At 41.0% G+C, this 17,480-nt stretch overlaps 1 protein-coding gene across 1 annotated transcript in view; it reads right to left on the bottom strand.

Moving 5' to 3' along the window:
* DIP2B (disco interacting protein 2 homolog B) overlaps positions 1-17,480 on the bottom strand; it is a 624,447-nt gene that overhangs the window by 116,398 nt on the left and 490,569 nt on the right. Inside the window, 3 exon segments of the mRNA XM_053708237.1 lie at positions 9,148-9,228; positions 9,327-9,436; positions 12,972-13,173. Of these exon segments, the coding sequence (XP_053564212.1) occupies positions 9,148-9,228; positions 9,327-9,436; positions 12,972-13,173 (393 nt within the window).

The following is a 17,480-nucleotide window of genomic DNA, read 5'->3' on the forward strand; positions in this document are numbered from 1 at the left end:
GGTGTATAGGGAACATTGAGGTACAACAAAACACCAATCACAAGGGGGGACAAGGAACATAATAAATATCATGGGGAACAGCATATACTCTCATTAGCCTAATAAGCCATATGATAGAATCTGAGCATGTGAAAATAGGGAATTGTGTCCCATACAGTTAAATTGGCCATGATGTCTTCATAATACAATGTGAACCAACCACAGCCATTAAAAGGTCTAACCCTGCCCTATTGTGTCTACTGTGCCTATTGTGTATTGTATCATACACAACTCTAAAGCTGACCGATTAGAAATACAGGATATAAGGTATGTTTTATAGCAAGTCCTCTGATGAGTAAATAAAATAGCCACCTATACTAGCCTTATTAGTAGTGACATCGAAGAGTTATATTGCTTACCCTGAGATAATTCTATAATGGCTGTGTATTATCCGTGACTATTTGTGATCCATATGCTATGGATCGATGCTCTTTTTATCCCCATATTTATGTATATATATATATCCAACACATTAACATATTCACTATATTCTCACTCTAAGCTTATTGTTGTATATGGACTCAGGAATTTTAACATGTTTACATTTTGGTTTCCATGGCAACCCCTTTGGTGGGTTTTTTCTTTTGAATTTGGGAGAGGGGCTTATGTATTCACTGTTTTGTTTTTGTATAAATTGTTGCAAATGCACATTGTCATCTTGTCTGAGGAAGGTGATACGTTCCCCGAAATGTCACATTAAAAGACACCTATTGTTAAAGTCTAGTGAGTGCAAGCCAGCTTTGTTTATCATATATATACGTGTATATATATATATATATATATATATACATAAAGGAAGATTATAGGACATACAATACCATATATAAATAAACATAGAGGAAGATTATAGGACATATATAGGTCCTAGACAGAAAGGGAAAACAAGCAGCACACGGATGTAAATTTAAACTGTAAATTTATTTACCAAATACACCACATCCACCTGGCAATGCTCACAGAGCTCTATGAAATAAAATCATGTTTACAAAATATGGGAAACACATCGTAAAAAGGAACATAACACATGCAAACAGACATATACTTTCAAATAGTATATATTATTGGAATCCAACACAAACCATATAGATCAGTCAGTATCACAGTTACATTGCACAAAGTTCTCTATAAACAGAAAAATGACCGCAGACACAGCTGCACTCTAGGTCAGTAAAATGCACAGTCACTGGGTATTACCGCTTGCAAGCTCATCAAGAGGTATAACTCAAGGGTTATGGACGACCAAACATTCCGCTTACTCCTCTCCTTTCCTCATCTCTGACCGTCTGTGAGGTAGCGTGACGTATGACAGAGGAGTGGCAGATCTTACTCACTCGTCCGTGATTGGTTCCAGGCCACAGAGGTTGATCTTCATTGGCTAACAGCGTCTCCAGCTGCTAGATCTATGTGTATTCAAAAACACGTCTTCTCCGATCATGAAATATTCCTCAGCAAATAGCTTTCCAAATTCGAATTTCTGCAAGTGCCCACCGTTTTACACAGGGAGATAGCAGCCCTTAACACCAGCAGCCTGCTTAGTAGTCGTACTAATGCAGAGTGCCACACAGACAGGAAAAGGTTCTCCCGAACGGCTGCTGTATATTGGAAGGTTTGAATTTACAAAGTTCCCATACGTGTTCTAAGAGAGATAAACTGGTGATAGCCAACTCACACCAGTGCTGGGTTTAACACATAGGTACCAAAGCACGTTTCACCCCCCCCCTATCAAATATGTGTCTCAGGGGCATCATCAGGGCAGAGGGTCAGAGATGAGAAAAGGAGTAAGCGGAATGTTTAGTCGTCCATAACCCTTGAGTTATACATCTGGATGAGCTTGCAAGCGGTAATACCCAGTGACTGCATTTTACTGACCTAGAGTGCAGCTGTGTCTGCGGTAATTTTTCTGTTTATAGAGAACTTTGTGCAGTGTAACTGTGATACTGACTGATCTATTTGGTTTATGTTGGCTTCCAATAATATATACAATTTGAAAGTATATGTCTGTTTGCATGTGTTATGTTCCTCTTTACGATGTGTTTCCCATATGTTGTAAACATGATTTTATTTCATAGAGCATCGCTAGGTGGATGTGGTGTTTTTGGTAAATAAATTTACAGTTTAAATTTACATCCGTGTGCTGCTTGTTTTCCCTTTCTGTCTAGGACAGTATTGTATGTCCTATAATCTTCCTTTATGTCTATTTTTATTTAATTCTAAAGGGAAGCACTGGATTTCAAATGAAGTAGTATCAACTCCTCTCTCTCTCTATACACCACACACACAAACACACTATATATATATATATATATATATATATATATATATCTCCGAAATGTGGGGTTTTGTACACTGATCTCAGTGTACTATTACACAAATCACTGTATTGTTGTTTTTAAAGCAATAACTTACAAAAACATAAATTATGCTTACCTGATAATTTCATTTTCATCTGTGGGAGGAGAGAGCACTGCTTCATTCATCACTTGTGGGAAATAAGAACCTGGCCACCAGGAGGAGGCAAAAAGACCCCAGCCAAAGGCTTAAATACCTTCCCCCCACTTCCCTCATCCCCCAGTCATTCTGCCAAGTGAACAAGGAACAGTAGGAGAAATATCAGGGTATAAATTGTGCCAGAAGATCAAAAATAAATTTAGGTCTGCCCACCGGAGAACGGGCAGGTGCAGTGGACTCTCCTCCCACAGATGGAAATGAAATTATCATGTAAGCATAATTTATGTTTTCCATCTTAATGGGAGGAGAGTCCACTGCTTCATTCATCACTTGTGGGAACAAATACCCAAGCTCTAGAGGACACTGAATGAAAGAAAACGGGAGGGTAAAGGAGGCGGACCCTATACTGAGGGCACCACAGCCTGCAGAGCCTTTCTCCCAAAAGCTGCTTTCGCTGAAGCAAAAACGTCAAATTTATAAAATTTTGCAAAAGTATGTAAGGATGACCAGGTGGCCGCCTTACAAATCTGCTCCATAGAAGCCTCAATCTTAAAGGCCCAAAGAAGAGGCCACAGTTCTAGCCAAGTGGGCCGTAATCGTCTGAGGAGGCTCGTGTTCCGCTGTCTCATATGCCAGATGGATCATACTCCTCAACCAAAAAGATAGGATAGTTGCAGAGGACCTTTGCCTCCTGCATCTTCCAGAATACACGACAAATAAGGACGACGACTGTCTGAACTCCGTGGCTTGAAGATAAAACTTCAAAGCTCGAACCACATCCAGATTATGAAGTACTACTACTATTTCCTGATTAATGTTACAACTCGACACTACCTTGGGAAGGAGTCCCAATCGAGTGTGAAGAACAGCCTTATCAGCATGAAAAACTAAGTAGGGAGGCTCACATTGTAACGCCGCCAAACTCAGAGACTCAGCATACCGATGCAATAGCCAATAACAACAGGACCTTCCATGAGAGAATCTTAATGTCAAGGGCATGCATTGGCTCAAACGGAGCCCTATGCAAAACCTTAAGAACCAAGTTTAAGCTCCAAGGAGGAGCCAGATTCCTGAAGACAGGTCTGATCCTAACCAGAGCCTGAACAAAGGACCGAATGTCAGGAAGCTCCGCAAGCTTCTTATGTAACAGTACAGATAAAGCCGAGATCTGTCCCCTTAGGGAACTGGCGGCAAGGCCCTTATCCAGACCGTCCTGAAGAAAGGCCAAAATCCTGGATACCCTGACCTTATGCCATGGGTATCCACGTTCCTCACACCAGGACAAGTAAGTCCTCCACACCTTGTGTTAGATGTGTCTAGTGACCGGCTTCCTGGCCTGAACGAGAGTATCAATCACTCTCTCCGAAAATCCTCTCTTGGCTAAGACTAGGTGTTCAATCTCCACGCAGTCAGCCTCAGAGAATCGAGATTTTGATGTTGAAAAGGACCTTGAACTAGCAGATCCTTGCGACAAAGTAACTTCCACTGCAGATATGACGACCGCCACTAGAACTGCAAACCACGTCCTCCACAGTCACGACGGAGCAATCAGAATAGCCGAAGCTTGCACCTGCTTGAGGTAGAAGAAGCAACTGTGGAAATATGTAAATTAGGTTGAAGCCCCAGGGTACTGCCAAGGCGTCTATCAGTTCCGCCTGGGGATCCCTGGATCGTGACCCGTATCTGGGTAGCTTGCAATTGAGTCTGGATGCCATGAGATCTATTTCCGGCGTCCCCCATCTGCTGCAGATCTCTGCAAACATCTTGGGGTGGAGAGACTATTCCCCTGGATGAAACATCTGTCTGCTCAGAAAATCCCCTTCCCAGTTGTTCACACCCGGAATGTGGATCGCTGAGAGCAAACAATTGTAAATCTCTGCCCATTCCAGAATCCGAGATACTTCCCTCATTGCTAGGGAGCTTCACGCCCCCCCAGTGGTTTATGTAAGCCACCGAGGTAATGTTGTCCGATTTGAATCTAATGAATTGAGATGACCCCAGAGGGGACCAAGCCCTCAGAGCGTTGAATATCGCTCAAAGTTCCAAAATATTTATAGGTAGACTCGACCCCTCTCGAGTCCATCTGCCTTGTGCCCTTCTGACACGCCAAACAGCTCCTAATCCTGATACTCGTATCCGTGGTTACAATTTCTCAGGATGGTCTCAGGAAGGATGTCCCCTGAAACAACTGCCCCGGTCGGATCCACCAAGACAGGGACTCCCTCAACGGTCTGTCCAGAAATATCTGTTGTGACAAATCTGAATGACTGCCGTTCCATTGTCTCAACATGCACTGCTGAAGAGGTCTGAGATGGAACCTGGCGAATGGAATGACATCTATGCTGGATACCATGAGCCCGATTACCTCTACACCTGGCCACAGATGTCCTGGAGGATGTCTGTAGGGCTAGACAGTTGGATGCCAGCTTGCAACATCTCTAGTCTGTCAAAAATATCTTCATTGCTGAAGAATCTATTATCGTACCCAGGAACTCCACCCTATTGCTTGGGACCAGTGAACTCTTTCCTTTGTTTATCTTCCACCCGTGGGACCGAAGGAGAAGAGCTTTCATGTGATCCACTGCCAGACTGTAGGATGGAGTCTGGACCAGGATATCGTCCAGATACAGTGCCACTGCAATCCCTCTGGCTCTCGCTACTGCGAGAAGAGCTCCCAGAACCTTTGCAAAGAATGTTGGGGCGGTCGCCAGACCAAATGGAAGGGCCACAAACTGGAAGTGCTGGTCCAGGTAGGCGAACCTTAGAAACTTGAAGTGATCCTTGTGGATTGGAACATGAAGGTAAGCATCCTTCAGGTCTATAGTCATCATGAATTGCCCCTCTTGAACCAGGTGCAAAATTGAACTGATCATCTCCATCTTGAACGATGGAACCGACAGAAACTTGTTTAGGGCCTTAAGGTCCAGAATTGGACGAAACGTGCCCTCCTTCTTTGGGACCACGAAAAGGTTTAAATAATACCCTAGACCTCTTTCTGCCAGAAGAACTGAGACGATTACTCCGAGAGATGAGAGATCCCTCACACACCCTAGGAAGGCGTCTCTGTTTTCTGATCTTGAAGAGATGTTTGACAGGAGGAACCTGCCTCTGGGCGGATACGATTTGAAACCTATCCTGTACCTCTGGGCGACAACCTCCAGGACCCAAGGATCTGTATCGCCTCCCCTCTAGGCCTCCGCAAAAAGAGATAGTCTGCCCCTACCTGGTCCAAGGACGGGTCGGGGGCCACCCCTTCATGCCGACTTTGACTCGGCGGGCTTCTTGTTCTTCTTGGACTTGTTCCAAGAGTTTGCTGGCTTCCAAGATCCCTTGGATTGCGGAATGCTGCTGGCGCTGAGACTTGTCCGCACGAAAGGGACGAAAAGTAGATCCCTTAGGTTTGGCTTTCTTATCCTGAGGAAAGAAGGCACCCTTGCCACCCGTGACTGTAGATATGATAGAATCCAGGCCCGGGCCAAACAAAACCTTCCCCTTGAATGGTAGGGAAAGCAAGCAAAACTTAGACATGTAAGCAGACCATGATTTTAGCCACAAAGCCCTGCGGGCTAAAACAGAAAACTCTGATGTCATAAAATTTAGGCGAATAATTTGCATGTTAGCATCACAAATGAACGAATGTGCTATCCTTAGGGCTTTGATTCGATCCAGAATCTCATCGAGGGGAGTCTCCACCTCGACCATTGCTGATAGTGTGTCACACCAGTAGGTGGCCACACCAGCCGCCGCCCTTTGGAACACGAACCCGTCAGTTGGAGTCCATGTTGCGGAAGATGTTCCATCTTTTTATCCATGGGTTCCTTAAAAGAGGAGCTATCCTCCAGCGGAATGGTCATTCTTTTAGCAAGCGTGGAGATACCACCATCCACTTTAGAGGCGGTTCCCCACAGTTCAAGCTGCGCGTCCGGAACAGGGAAAAGCTTCTTAAAAGACGAGGGAGAAAAGGGTGAACCCAGTTTCTCCCATTTATTCTAAAAAACATTCTCTATTTTGATAGGAACCGGGAAGACCTGGGGCACTACCCTGTCCTCGTAAACCCTATCCAGTTTAGAGATCGAAGGTTCCTCCGGGAGTTTCTGTTCCGGAACCTCCAACGTAACAAGCACTTGTGCTTAGATAGGCAGAGGCATCGCATTTATAGCTGCAGAAACTGCTGTCTGCAACTGATCGGTGAAGTCTGGAGGCCAAAGGGCCCCTCCCACGGGAGGGCCCTGGAGAACTGCTTGTGTAATCGGAGATGATTGTAGGGAACGCACCTTGCGGGACGGAGAACCCTCAGAGGTGGACGGCTCAGTCGTACTAAGTACTTTATTCTTTTTCGATATAGCAATATTGTCAAAGCATGTGGAACAGAGTTGTGTTGGCGGTTCGACCGGAACCTCCTCACAGTATACACAGTTAATAGGTTTTGATAAAGAGGGAGTATCCTCTAACATATCCATATTGCGCCTTTATTACAGACTTGATCAAATTATTAAATGGCACCTTTATATTCCAATGGCCAGGGCACTCGCCACCTCCTATAACCCTGACAACAAGAAACAGCTTTCGTTCCGAACGCAGGTCGAGAAAGAGGAAGTTACAGAGGCCAAACCCCGTAACATGGAGTGTCATGCAGGACTGCTCCTGCACTTGAGAGAGACGCACCAAAAAAAGACCGCCTCAATCTCTCCATAACTGTTCGACACCAACAGAGCCTCATCTCACACAAGTGCAGCAGAAACACAATAAACATTATTATGCATAATAAAATCCCCCCTGCTCCACAACCCCCTTCTGAGGGTATTACCCTAAATTCTATACAGATAAAAGGAGTCACACTGTGACCCTGTCTTCTTGCGTTATCACATATATATATTTAATGAAAAGATCTTACCAGAATCAATGCCGTGGAACAGGAACACGGCCCTTCAAGTGTGATAGGTTAGTAGCGTCGCTCTTGACATGGACTTGATAGAAGAAAGCAGGCAGCGAAACTCGTAAACGCTGATTGCTTAAGGAGCTGTTAATATGAGTCAGGATGGTTTCGCAGAAGAACTCCCCCTGCATCTCATTTTAACCCATGCTCTCACTGAGAGGCTGACAGGACTACTTAAAACTTCAGTCCCATTGCGAAGAGTACTACCCCCAATAAGAGACTATTGCAAATCTTCCAACACTTCTCTGCCAACCTCCTGTGACAAAAGGCAAAGAATGACTGGGGGGTGAGGAGAGTGGGGGAGGTATTTAAGCTTTTGGCCGGGGTGTCTTTGCCTCCTCCTGGTGGCCAGATTCTTATTTTCCACAAGTGATGAATGAAGCAGTGGACTCTCCTCCCATTAAAGGGACATGAAGCCCAAAGTTTTTCTTTTGTGATTCAGATAGAGCATACAATTTTAAACATCTTTCAAATGTACTTCTATTATTTAATTTGCTTCATTCTCTTGTTATTCTTTGCTGAAAGGTTTATCTAGGTAAGCTCAGGAGCAGCAAAGAACCTAGGTTCTAGCTGTTGATTGGTGGTTGCATATATATATATATATATATATATATATATATATACACACACACACACCGATTGTCATTGGCTCACCCATGTCTTCAGTTAGAAAGCAGTAGTGCATTGCTGTTCCTTCAGCAAATGATATCAAGAGAACAAAACAAATGATAATAGAAGTAAATTGGAAAGTTGTTTAAAATCACATTCTATTTGAATCATGAAAGAAAATATTTGGGTTACAGGTCCCTTTAAGATGGAAAAAGAGAACAGAAATTAGGTTTAACCATTCTTATGTCAAGCAATGTAAATAGCTGTTTCAGAAAGAGCTTCTGTATATATTTTCCTTTAAAACTGGTGTGTGTGCACCAGCCGCACATCTGACATCAAATCAACCACTTGCACTGTGCACATGTACTAGATTCTCTGTATGCTTTGCGTTTGAGAAGAGAGAAATTAACTTAGGTCTTTGTTTTTTAATATACATGGGAAACACCTTCAGTCCCTGCTACTGATCGTGGGGCTTATGCAGTTGCTGATTACTGTGTATGCTCTGTGCACATAACTGACTGTCAGGCATTGGGAATATACGCAAGTACCAATAGGAATCTTGCTAGACTCAGAGATCAGCACTGGGAGCATCTAATATCATTGCTTTTTATTATCATGAGAGCTACTGCAATATTGCACAGCATTCATTTCTAATTTTGTCATGGTAAAACATTTCCAATCCCCTTTTGATTCCATATGCCTCAATGTCAATAGCCTATGTTGCCTAGCAAAATGCTGTCACTTAAAGAAAATAAAAGCAAATAAAAACCTAGGAAACATCCTGGTGTAATGAAAAATATGACACCCTAAGTGTAGAAATACACAGGGAAAACAAATCCTTCCCTAACCATTTAAAAATAATCATTCCGCGCTGCGGAATCTTTTGGCGCTCTACAAATAACCGATAATAATAATAATAATAATAATAATAAAAACAAGTAAAAAACGGAAAACAAAGAAAATACAAATGACAGTACAGGGCAGAGGAACAAATCATTGCAGTCTAGAAATCAACATCCCTACAGAGCTAACTATCTTGCTGAACAAGGAAAATGCCCATATACATAATCAAGTTAACAAGCAGAACAGCTTTAGAAAGCGTACGTTGTGTTTACCTTGGCATTCAGAAGAATAAAGAGCACATGGTCAGGTGTTGTCTGAGCTCTCCATTGCAAGACCTCTGTCAAAAATTGGTGCTACAAAAAAAAACAAAAAAACAACAAACAGGTTTATAAACAAACAAACAAACGGAAAAAGACAATCATTATAATAAGAATACTCTCATTGAATGTACCTTTTTCACCAAATCATTTTCTTCAATCTGCCCTAAATCTCTTCCTGACGCCTGAGCAATTCTCTTGCCTGCGACCAGATTACCAACCATGACGGAGGCTGGGCCAACTCCTACATGCAAAGAAATAAATGATAATTTAATTAAAGTTAGTGTATTTCTAAAGAAATCATTCTGAACCACAGATAGCGTTATATGGTTGATCACTATATCCACTGAACAAAAAACAAAGAGGAAGACCACATGTTAGATCAATGATTAGGGGGAAAAAAGGTTTTGATCCAGTAATTTAGTAGATCTTAAAGAAATTACACAGATAAACCAATTATTTAATCTATGAATTTCATAGTTATGTAGTGAGCTAAACACTGAAGTAGGTTTCAGTTATTGATTTGTGCAATAATTACATACAAACATATTCATAGCTAAACTAATCTATTTGCTCTTCATAGGTTTGTGCCCCATGTGTGACAAATAGACAAAGGCTATAGACTGCTTTCTAACAATACTATGTAAGACAATTATGCCAATAATCATTTATAAACGTCTCACATACTGTTGTTAGAAAGTAGACATATTTCAAGTAAGTTAAAGACTAACACCTAGATTATGAGTTTTGCGTTGCGGCTTTTAACGCTGAAAAAAATGGAAATTTCAGAGTAAAAGCAGTAACACCACTATTGGGAATTGAATTGTGTCAGTATAGCTATACCGCAAGCATTTTAGCCTGTAAAGAAACGTCAATCCCGCACTCAAAAAAATTAAATTTTTGCGTGGGATTTCCATAGCGCCGGTATTACAGGTTGTGCGGTGAGGCTAAAATGCTTGCGTTACAGCCTATACCGACACGATCCATACCGCCATCTGAAAGCTGTAGTTATGGATTTTGTGTAACAAAAATGTTTCACAAAACTCATTACAAAGTGTTACAAAGTACACTAACACCCATAAACTACCTATTAATCCCTAAACCGCCACCCCCTCATTGCAAACACTATATTAAACCTATTAACCCCTAATCCGCTGCCCACCCACATTGTGACTATTAAATACATTTATAAAACCCTAATCTGCCGTCCACCCACATCGCCAACACTATTTAAATATAATAACCCCTAAACCGCCACTCCCCGACATCGCCGCCACTAAGTTATTAACCCCTAATCTGTCGCCCCTGACATCACCAACACTAATAAAATATATTAACCCCTAAACCTCCGGCCTCCCACATTTCCTCCACTAAATAAACCTATTAGCCCCTAAACCGCCGGCCCCCCATATTGCAAAACACTAAATTAAACTATTAATCCCTAAACCTAACACCCCCTTACTTTAAAATAAAATATAACTATTTAAATAAATAAAAACGTACCTGTGAAATAAAAATAAACCTAAGATTAAACTATAAATTAACCTAACATAACTAATCAAATAAAATAATAAAATACTACTAATTAAAATATCTAACACTAAGAAAAAAATAAAAAAATCTAAATTACAACTAAAAAAAACAAACAAATCCTATGAAAAATTTAAAAAAAATCTAAGTTTACCAAAAATAATTAACACTAACATCACAAAAAACACTAAGATTAGATCAAAAAAACTAAATTATCAAAAATAAGAACAATTACACCTAATCTAATAGCCCTATAAAAATAAAAAAGCCCCCCCCCCAATAAAAACACCCCCTAAACTACAATAAACTACCAATAGCCCTTAAAAGGGCCTTTTGTAGGGCATTGCCCTAAAGAAATTCAACTCTTTTACCTGTAAAAAAATACAAAGTCCCCCCAAAATAAAAAAAAACCTAGCTAAAAAAAAACTAAGCTACCATTGCCCCTAAAGGGGCATTTGTATGGGCATTGACCTTAAAAGGGCAAATAGCTCTTTTGCATTTTTTTCCCAAGCCCAAAGCCCTAATCTAAAAAACAAAAAAAAAAAAAAAAAAAAAAAACAACCTATAAAATAAAAAAAAACAACTAACACCAACCCCAGAAGATCTACTCACGGCTTCTGAAGTCCGGACATCTATCTCCATCCAGGCGGCAAGGTTTTCATCCATGTGGCGAGGTCTTCATCCATCCCGGGAGGCGCATCTTCATCCCGGTGACTTGGAGCGGAGCAATCCTAGAAGACGAAGACATCCTGCGCGGAGTGTCCTCTTCATACGGTCACCGCCGTACACTGAGGTTGAATGCAAGGTAGCCGTTTTAAAATGGCGTACCTTGCATTCCTAATGGCTGATGAGTCTTCAAATTCAAATCAGCCAATAGGATGAGAGCTTTGAAATCCTATTGGCTGTTCAAATCAGCCAATAGGATTTCAGTATGTCTCATCCTATTGGCTGATTTGAACAGCCAATAGGATTTCAGAAGCTCTCATCCTATTGGCTAATTTGAATTTGAAGAATCAAATCAGCCAATAGGACTGCAAGGTACGCCATTTTGAAACGGCTACCTTGCATTCAACTTCAGTGTACAGCGGCGACCGTATGAAGAGGACACTCCGCGCAGGATGTCTTCGGCTTCCAGGATGGCTCTGCTCCGCGCCGCCGGGATGAAGATAGAAAACGCCCCCAGAATGGATGAAGACCTCGCCGCCTGGATGGAGATGGATGTCCGGACTTCAGTTGTGTGTTAGGTGTTTTTTGCTTTTTTGGGGTGTTTTTTTTTTTTAGATTAGGGCTTTGGGCTTTGAAAAAGAGCTAAATGCCCTTTTAAGGGCAATGAAAAAGAGCTGAATGCCCTTTTAAGAGCAATGCCCATCCGGTAGCAATGGGTAGCTTAGGTTTTATTTAGACTTAGGTTTTTTATTTTGGGGCGTTGGTTGCGTGGGGGGGTTTTACTTTAAGGGGGACTTTGTAATATTTTAATGTAAAAGAGCTGTTTAACTGCCCTACAAAAGGTCCTTTCAAGGGCTATTGGTAGTTTATTGTTAGGTTAGGGGGTGTTTTTATTTTGGGGGGCTTTTTTATTTTTATAGGGCTATTAGGTTAGGTGTAATTGTTTTTATTTTTGATAATTTCATTTATTTTTTGTAATCTTAGTTTTTTCTTATTTTTAGTGATTTTAGTGTTAATTATTTTTGGTAAACTTAAGATTTTTTAATTTTTTTGTAGGATTTGTTTTTTTTTTAGTTGTAATTCATATTTTTAAATTTGTTTCTTAGTGTTAGTTTTTTAAATTTGTAATTTAGATATTTTAATTGGTAGTATTTTTTTTATTTTATTAGACTAGTTATGTTAGGTTAATTTTTCATTCTGCGATCACAGGTGTTAGTTTATTCATTAATTTATTGCTCAGTTCTAACTTTGTTGGGTTAAACACATAGACTATCTTTTAAAGTACATTGCACCTGGGACAGCAACTGTAACCCCTGCAAACTAGTTAAACAAGCATTTATTTTATAATACAATGTTCTAAGGAATTAGATAGGCAATTATTTCTACAGCTTAAAGGGACAGTAAAGTCAAAATTAATATTTCATGATTCAGATAGAGCATACTATTTTAAACAACCTTCCAATGCACTTCTATAAGCTAATATGCTTCATTCTCTTGATATCCTTTGTTGAAGCATAAGCCTAGATAGGCTCTCAGACACTCTGGAGCGTGCACAAGTATTGCTTTAGAAAACAGTCTTTTACCTGGTTGTTTTTGCCTTGGCTTTGGCAAGTTTGTTACACATGTATGTGGACACATGAGTATGTTACAAGGGTGCAAGTTGCCTTCCAGGAATTGCTGTTTTGTTTGTGATAAATGGATTCCACCAAGGGGAGTTTTTGGCAAGATGTTGGCAGGAACGAGAGCAAGGCAGTAAACACCAACCTGGTGAATACTATCAATGGCCTGAAATAAGCACAGAGATCTTTTAGTACACGACAAAAGAAACCCATGATGAAACATCTGATACACCACCATATGCTAAACATTTCTGGTATTTTCATAAAACTGTCAGACGATTCAAGTAATACGCTTGTACATATTTCTGACATGTCCTAAATTCCTTCCAGCATGTAATTTCTGCAATACCAAACAGCCAGTGAACCCATCGGGAGCAGCAGTCATACAATCCTACCAATCACAAGAGCTGTAATATTTGTGGCTTAAGTGGGACTTTACCTATGTGTTTAACCCCTTTGTGGGTGTAAAATACAGAGCGGGAGTGGTGCAAAAATGTCATGCTTTATTGAATTAGAGCATATCATTTTGCTATTATGTCCCTTTAATATTTAAGCTGCATGCCAAACATGAAAAGAACCCCCTCCCCCCCCCCCCCAAAAAAAAAAAGAATGTTGTAAAGCAAGTTTTCATTTCATTGTTAAAGGCACAGTCTAGTCCAAAAAAAAAAACTTTCATGATTCAGATAGGGCATGTAATTTTAAACAATTTTCCAATTTACTTTTATCACCAATTTTTCTTTGTTCTCTTGGTATTCTTAGTTGAAAGCTTAACTTAGGAAGTTCATATGCTAATTTCTTAGACCTTGAAGGCCGCCTCCTAAGAATGCATTTTAACAGGTTTTTCACCACTAGAGGGTGTTAGTTCATGTTTTTCATATAGATAACACTGTGCTCGTGCACGTGAAGTTACCTGGGAGCCATCACTGATTGGCTAAACTGCAAGTCTGTCAAAAGAACAAATAAAGGGGCAGTCTGCAGAGGCTTAGATACAAGATAATCACAGAGGTAAAAAATGTATAAATATAACTGTGTTGGTTATGCAAAACTAGGGAATGGGTAAACAAGGGATTATCTATCTTTTAAAACAATAACAATTCTGGTGTATACTGTCCCTTTAAGTCATTGTTTTAACTATGAATATGTTTTGCGCTGAGTATCAAAAAAGTCCTAATAGTTTCAGTTTGAATGGAAGGAATCTTGGGAACTTTTGGCTTGACCTCAGTAGTCATACATCAGAAATATAACAACATTAAACTTAAAATTTAAATAAAACTGACTAAAATAGGAGTTTATTACTTATTCAAATAGAAATGAAAACAATACAGGAGTACATTAAAGATAGTTTTCCACTAATTTATCCTATTCAAATACAGTAAAAATAAGCACTAAGCTTAACCTATAAATAAACATAAAACATTAATACTTTAAAGGGACACTGTCATGATACACTCATGAGGAGTAGTTAATACATGGGTTAGCTACCCAGCAGAGGTAGTATGTCTCAGCATTGCCAGGTTAATCTGAACTGCTCTTTCTTTGTGTAAAATCTGTCTTTGTTCAGGAATGCTGTGGTCTTAGACCCCCTTTCCACCTCCTTCACTTGATAACATGATTAAATGATTATGTCTTTGGGCTCTAATATCTGAATTCACACTCTGAAGAGACAAGGTTAAAGGCACAATACCTAATTGTTTATTGTGTGAGTTATTGGGTTTCCAAGAGACCCTTACTCAAAACTCTTAGTGGTGGCAGCATAGTAAGCTGGGGCAGTGTAGGCAGGATGTGGGGGTTAAGTTAGTCCTTTGTAGAGATAAAGGTTTTAAGGAACCAGAGGCTTAGTGCCATTAATACCTTCATGCCCACAATCTCCCCATAGTGATGGCTGGGTGGAAAGGCTTAATCGTCACAGACACTAAAGTCAAGATTAAACTTTCATTATTCAGACATAACTTGTAGTTTTAAGAGACTTTCCAATTTAAAGTGCACAGCCTTTATATATGCACATTTTCTGAGGCACCTACTTCTACTGAGCATGTGCAGGAGTTCACAGCATATATGTATAGGAGTCAGTGATTGACTGTCACATGATACAGGGGGCTAGTAAATTGAAGGAAATTTTGAAATTTGTCACAAAAATATCTACTGTAAGTGTTGTTGCATTGTCTTATGCACTTGTTCATTATGCAATTCTACTGTATTGAAAGGAATATAAAACCCAAAAAGTATGCTTACCTGATAAATTTCTTTCTTTCCGGACATGGAGAGTGCACGTCGTCATTCCAATTACTAGTGGGATATTCACTCCTGGCCAGCAGGAGGAGGCAAAGAGCACCACAGCAAAGCTGTTAAGTGTCACTTCCATTACCCATAACCCCCAGTCATTCAGCCGAAGAAGATAACACAATGGTGTAGAGGTGCCTGAGGTTTAGAAAAAAAAAAATTACTGTCTAATCTAAAGGGTGGGGTCATGGACTCTCCATGTCCAGAAAGAAAGAAATTTATCAGGTAAGCATACATTTTGTTTTCTTTCCTATAACATGAAGAGTTTACAAAATCATTATAATTACTAGTAGGAACCAATACCCAAGCTAGAGGACACAGAATGAATAGGGAGGGAAAACAAGACAGACGGACCTAAACAGAAGGCACCACCACTTGAAGAACCTTTCTCCCAACGGAAGCCTCAGCTGAGGCAAAAATATAAAATTTGTAGAATTTGGATAAAGTATGCAGAGAGGACTAAGTTGCAGCTTTCTGAAATCCCAAGAAGAGGAGAGTCTCTGAGGAGGGGCTGAAGACCAGCAGTCTCATAAGCAAAACAAATCAAACTTCTTAGCCAGAGGGAAAGAGAAGTAGAAGTAGCCTTCTGACCCTTACGCTTTCCAGAGAAACAAACAAACAGGGCAGAAGACTGGCGAAAATCCTTAGTAGCCTGTAGGTAGAATTTTAGAGCGTGCACCACATCCAAGTTGTGCAACACACGTTCCTTATGAGAGGAAGGATTAGGACAGAGAGAGGGAAGAACAATTTCCTGAATAATATTTTTTATCTGAAACCACTTTAGGGAGAAATCCCAATTTAGTACGAATGACCGCCTTATCCGCATGAAAAATAAGATAAGGCGAACCACCGCACTGCATAGCCGAGAGTTCAGAAAATCTCAGAACAGAAGAAATAGAAATACGAAACAAAACCTTCCAAGATAACAGCTTAATATCTATGGAATGCATAGGCTTAAACAGAGCCTGTTGCAAAACTCTAAGAACTAGGTTAAGGCTCCAAGGAGGAGCAACAGGTTTAAACACAGGCCTGATTCTAACCAGGGCCTGACAAAAGGTTTGAACATCTGGAACATCCGCCAGATGCTTATGTAAAAGAATAGATAATGCAGAAATCTGACCTTTCAGAGAACTGTCTGACAACCCTTTCTCCAGACCATCCTGGAGAAAAGACAAAATTCTAGGAATCCTGACCCTAATCCAAGAGTAGCCCTTTGATTCACACCAATAAAGATATTTACGCCATACCTTATGGTAAATCTTACGAGTAACAGGCTTGCGAGCCTGACTCATAGTATCAATGACTGACTCAGAAAACCCACGCTTAGCCAGGACTAAGCATTCAATCTCCAAGCAGTCAGCTTCAGAGAAACGAGATTTGGATGAAGGAATGGACCCTAAGTTAGAAGGTCCTTCCTCAGAGGTAACCTCCAAGGTGGAAAAGATGACATCTTCACTAGATCCGCCAACCACATCCTGCGAGGCCATGCAAGAGCTATTGGAATTACAGACGCTCTCTCCTGTTTGATACGAGCAATGACTCATCGAAGGAGAGCAAATGGAGGAAAGAGATATGCAAGAGCGAAATCCCAAGGAACCGCCAGAGCATCTATCAGGGCAGCCTGAGGATCTCTTGACCTTAAACCGTACCTTAGAAGCTTGGCATTCTGACGAGACGCCATCAGATCCAACTCCGGCGCTCCCCACTTGAGGGTTAACCTGGAGAACTCCTCCGGATGGAGAGCCCACTCCCCAGGATGATAAGTCTGTCTGCTCAGGAAATCCACCTCCCAGTTGTCCACTCCTAGAATGTGGATGGCAGAAAGAAGACAACTGTAAGCTTCCGCCCAAGCAGAATGCGAGTCACCTCCTTCATAGCCAAGGAACTCAGAGTTCCTCCCTGGTGGTTGACGTAAGCCACTGAGGTGGTGATGTCCGACTGGAACCTGATAAACCAGGCTAAGGACAACTGAGGCCAAGCCATAAGGGCATTGAAGATAGCTTTCAACTCCAAGATATTTATTGGGAGAGAAGACTCCTCCTGAGTCCATTGGCTCTGAGCCTTTAACGAGTCCAAGACTGCTCCCCAGCCTAGCAGGCTGGCATCCGTGGTCACAATCACCCAGGAGGGTCTCCGGAAGCATGTGCCCTGATACAGATGATCCTGAGAAATCCACCACGATAGAGAGTCTCT

This window comes from Bombina bombina, chromosome 3, assembly GCF_027579735.1.
Source record: "Bombina bombina isolate aBomBom1 chromosome 3, aBomBom1.pri, whole genome shotgun sequence".
NCBI lineage: Eukaryota > Metazoa > Chordata > Amphibia > Anura > Bombinatoridae > Bombina > Bombina bombina.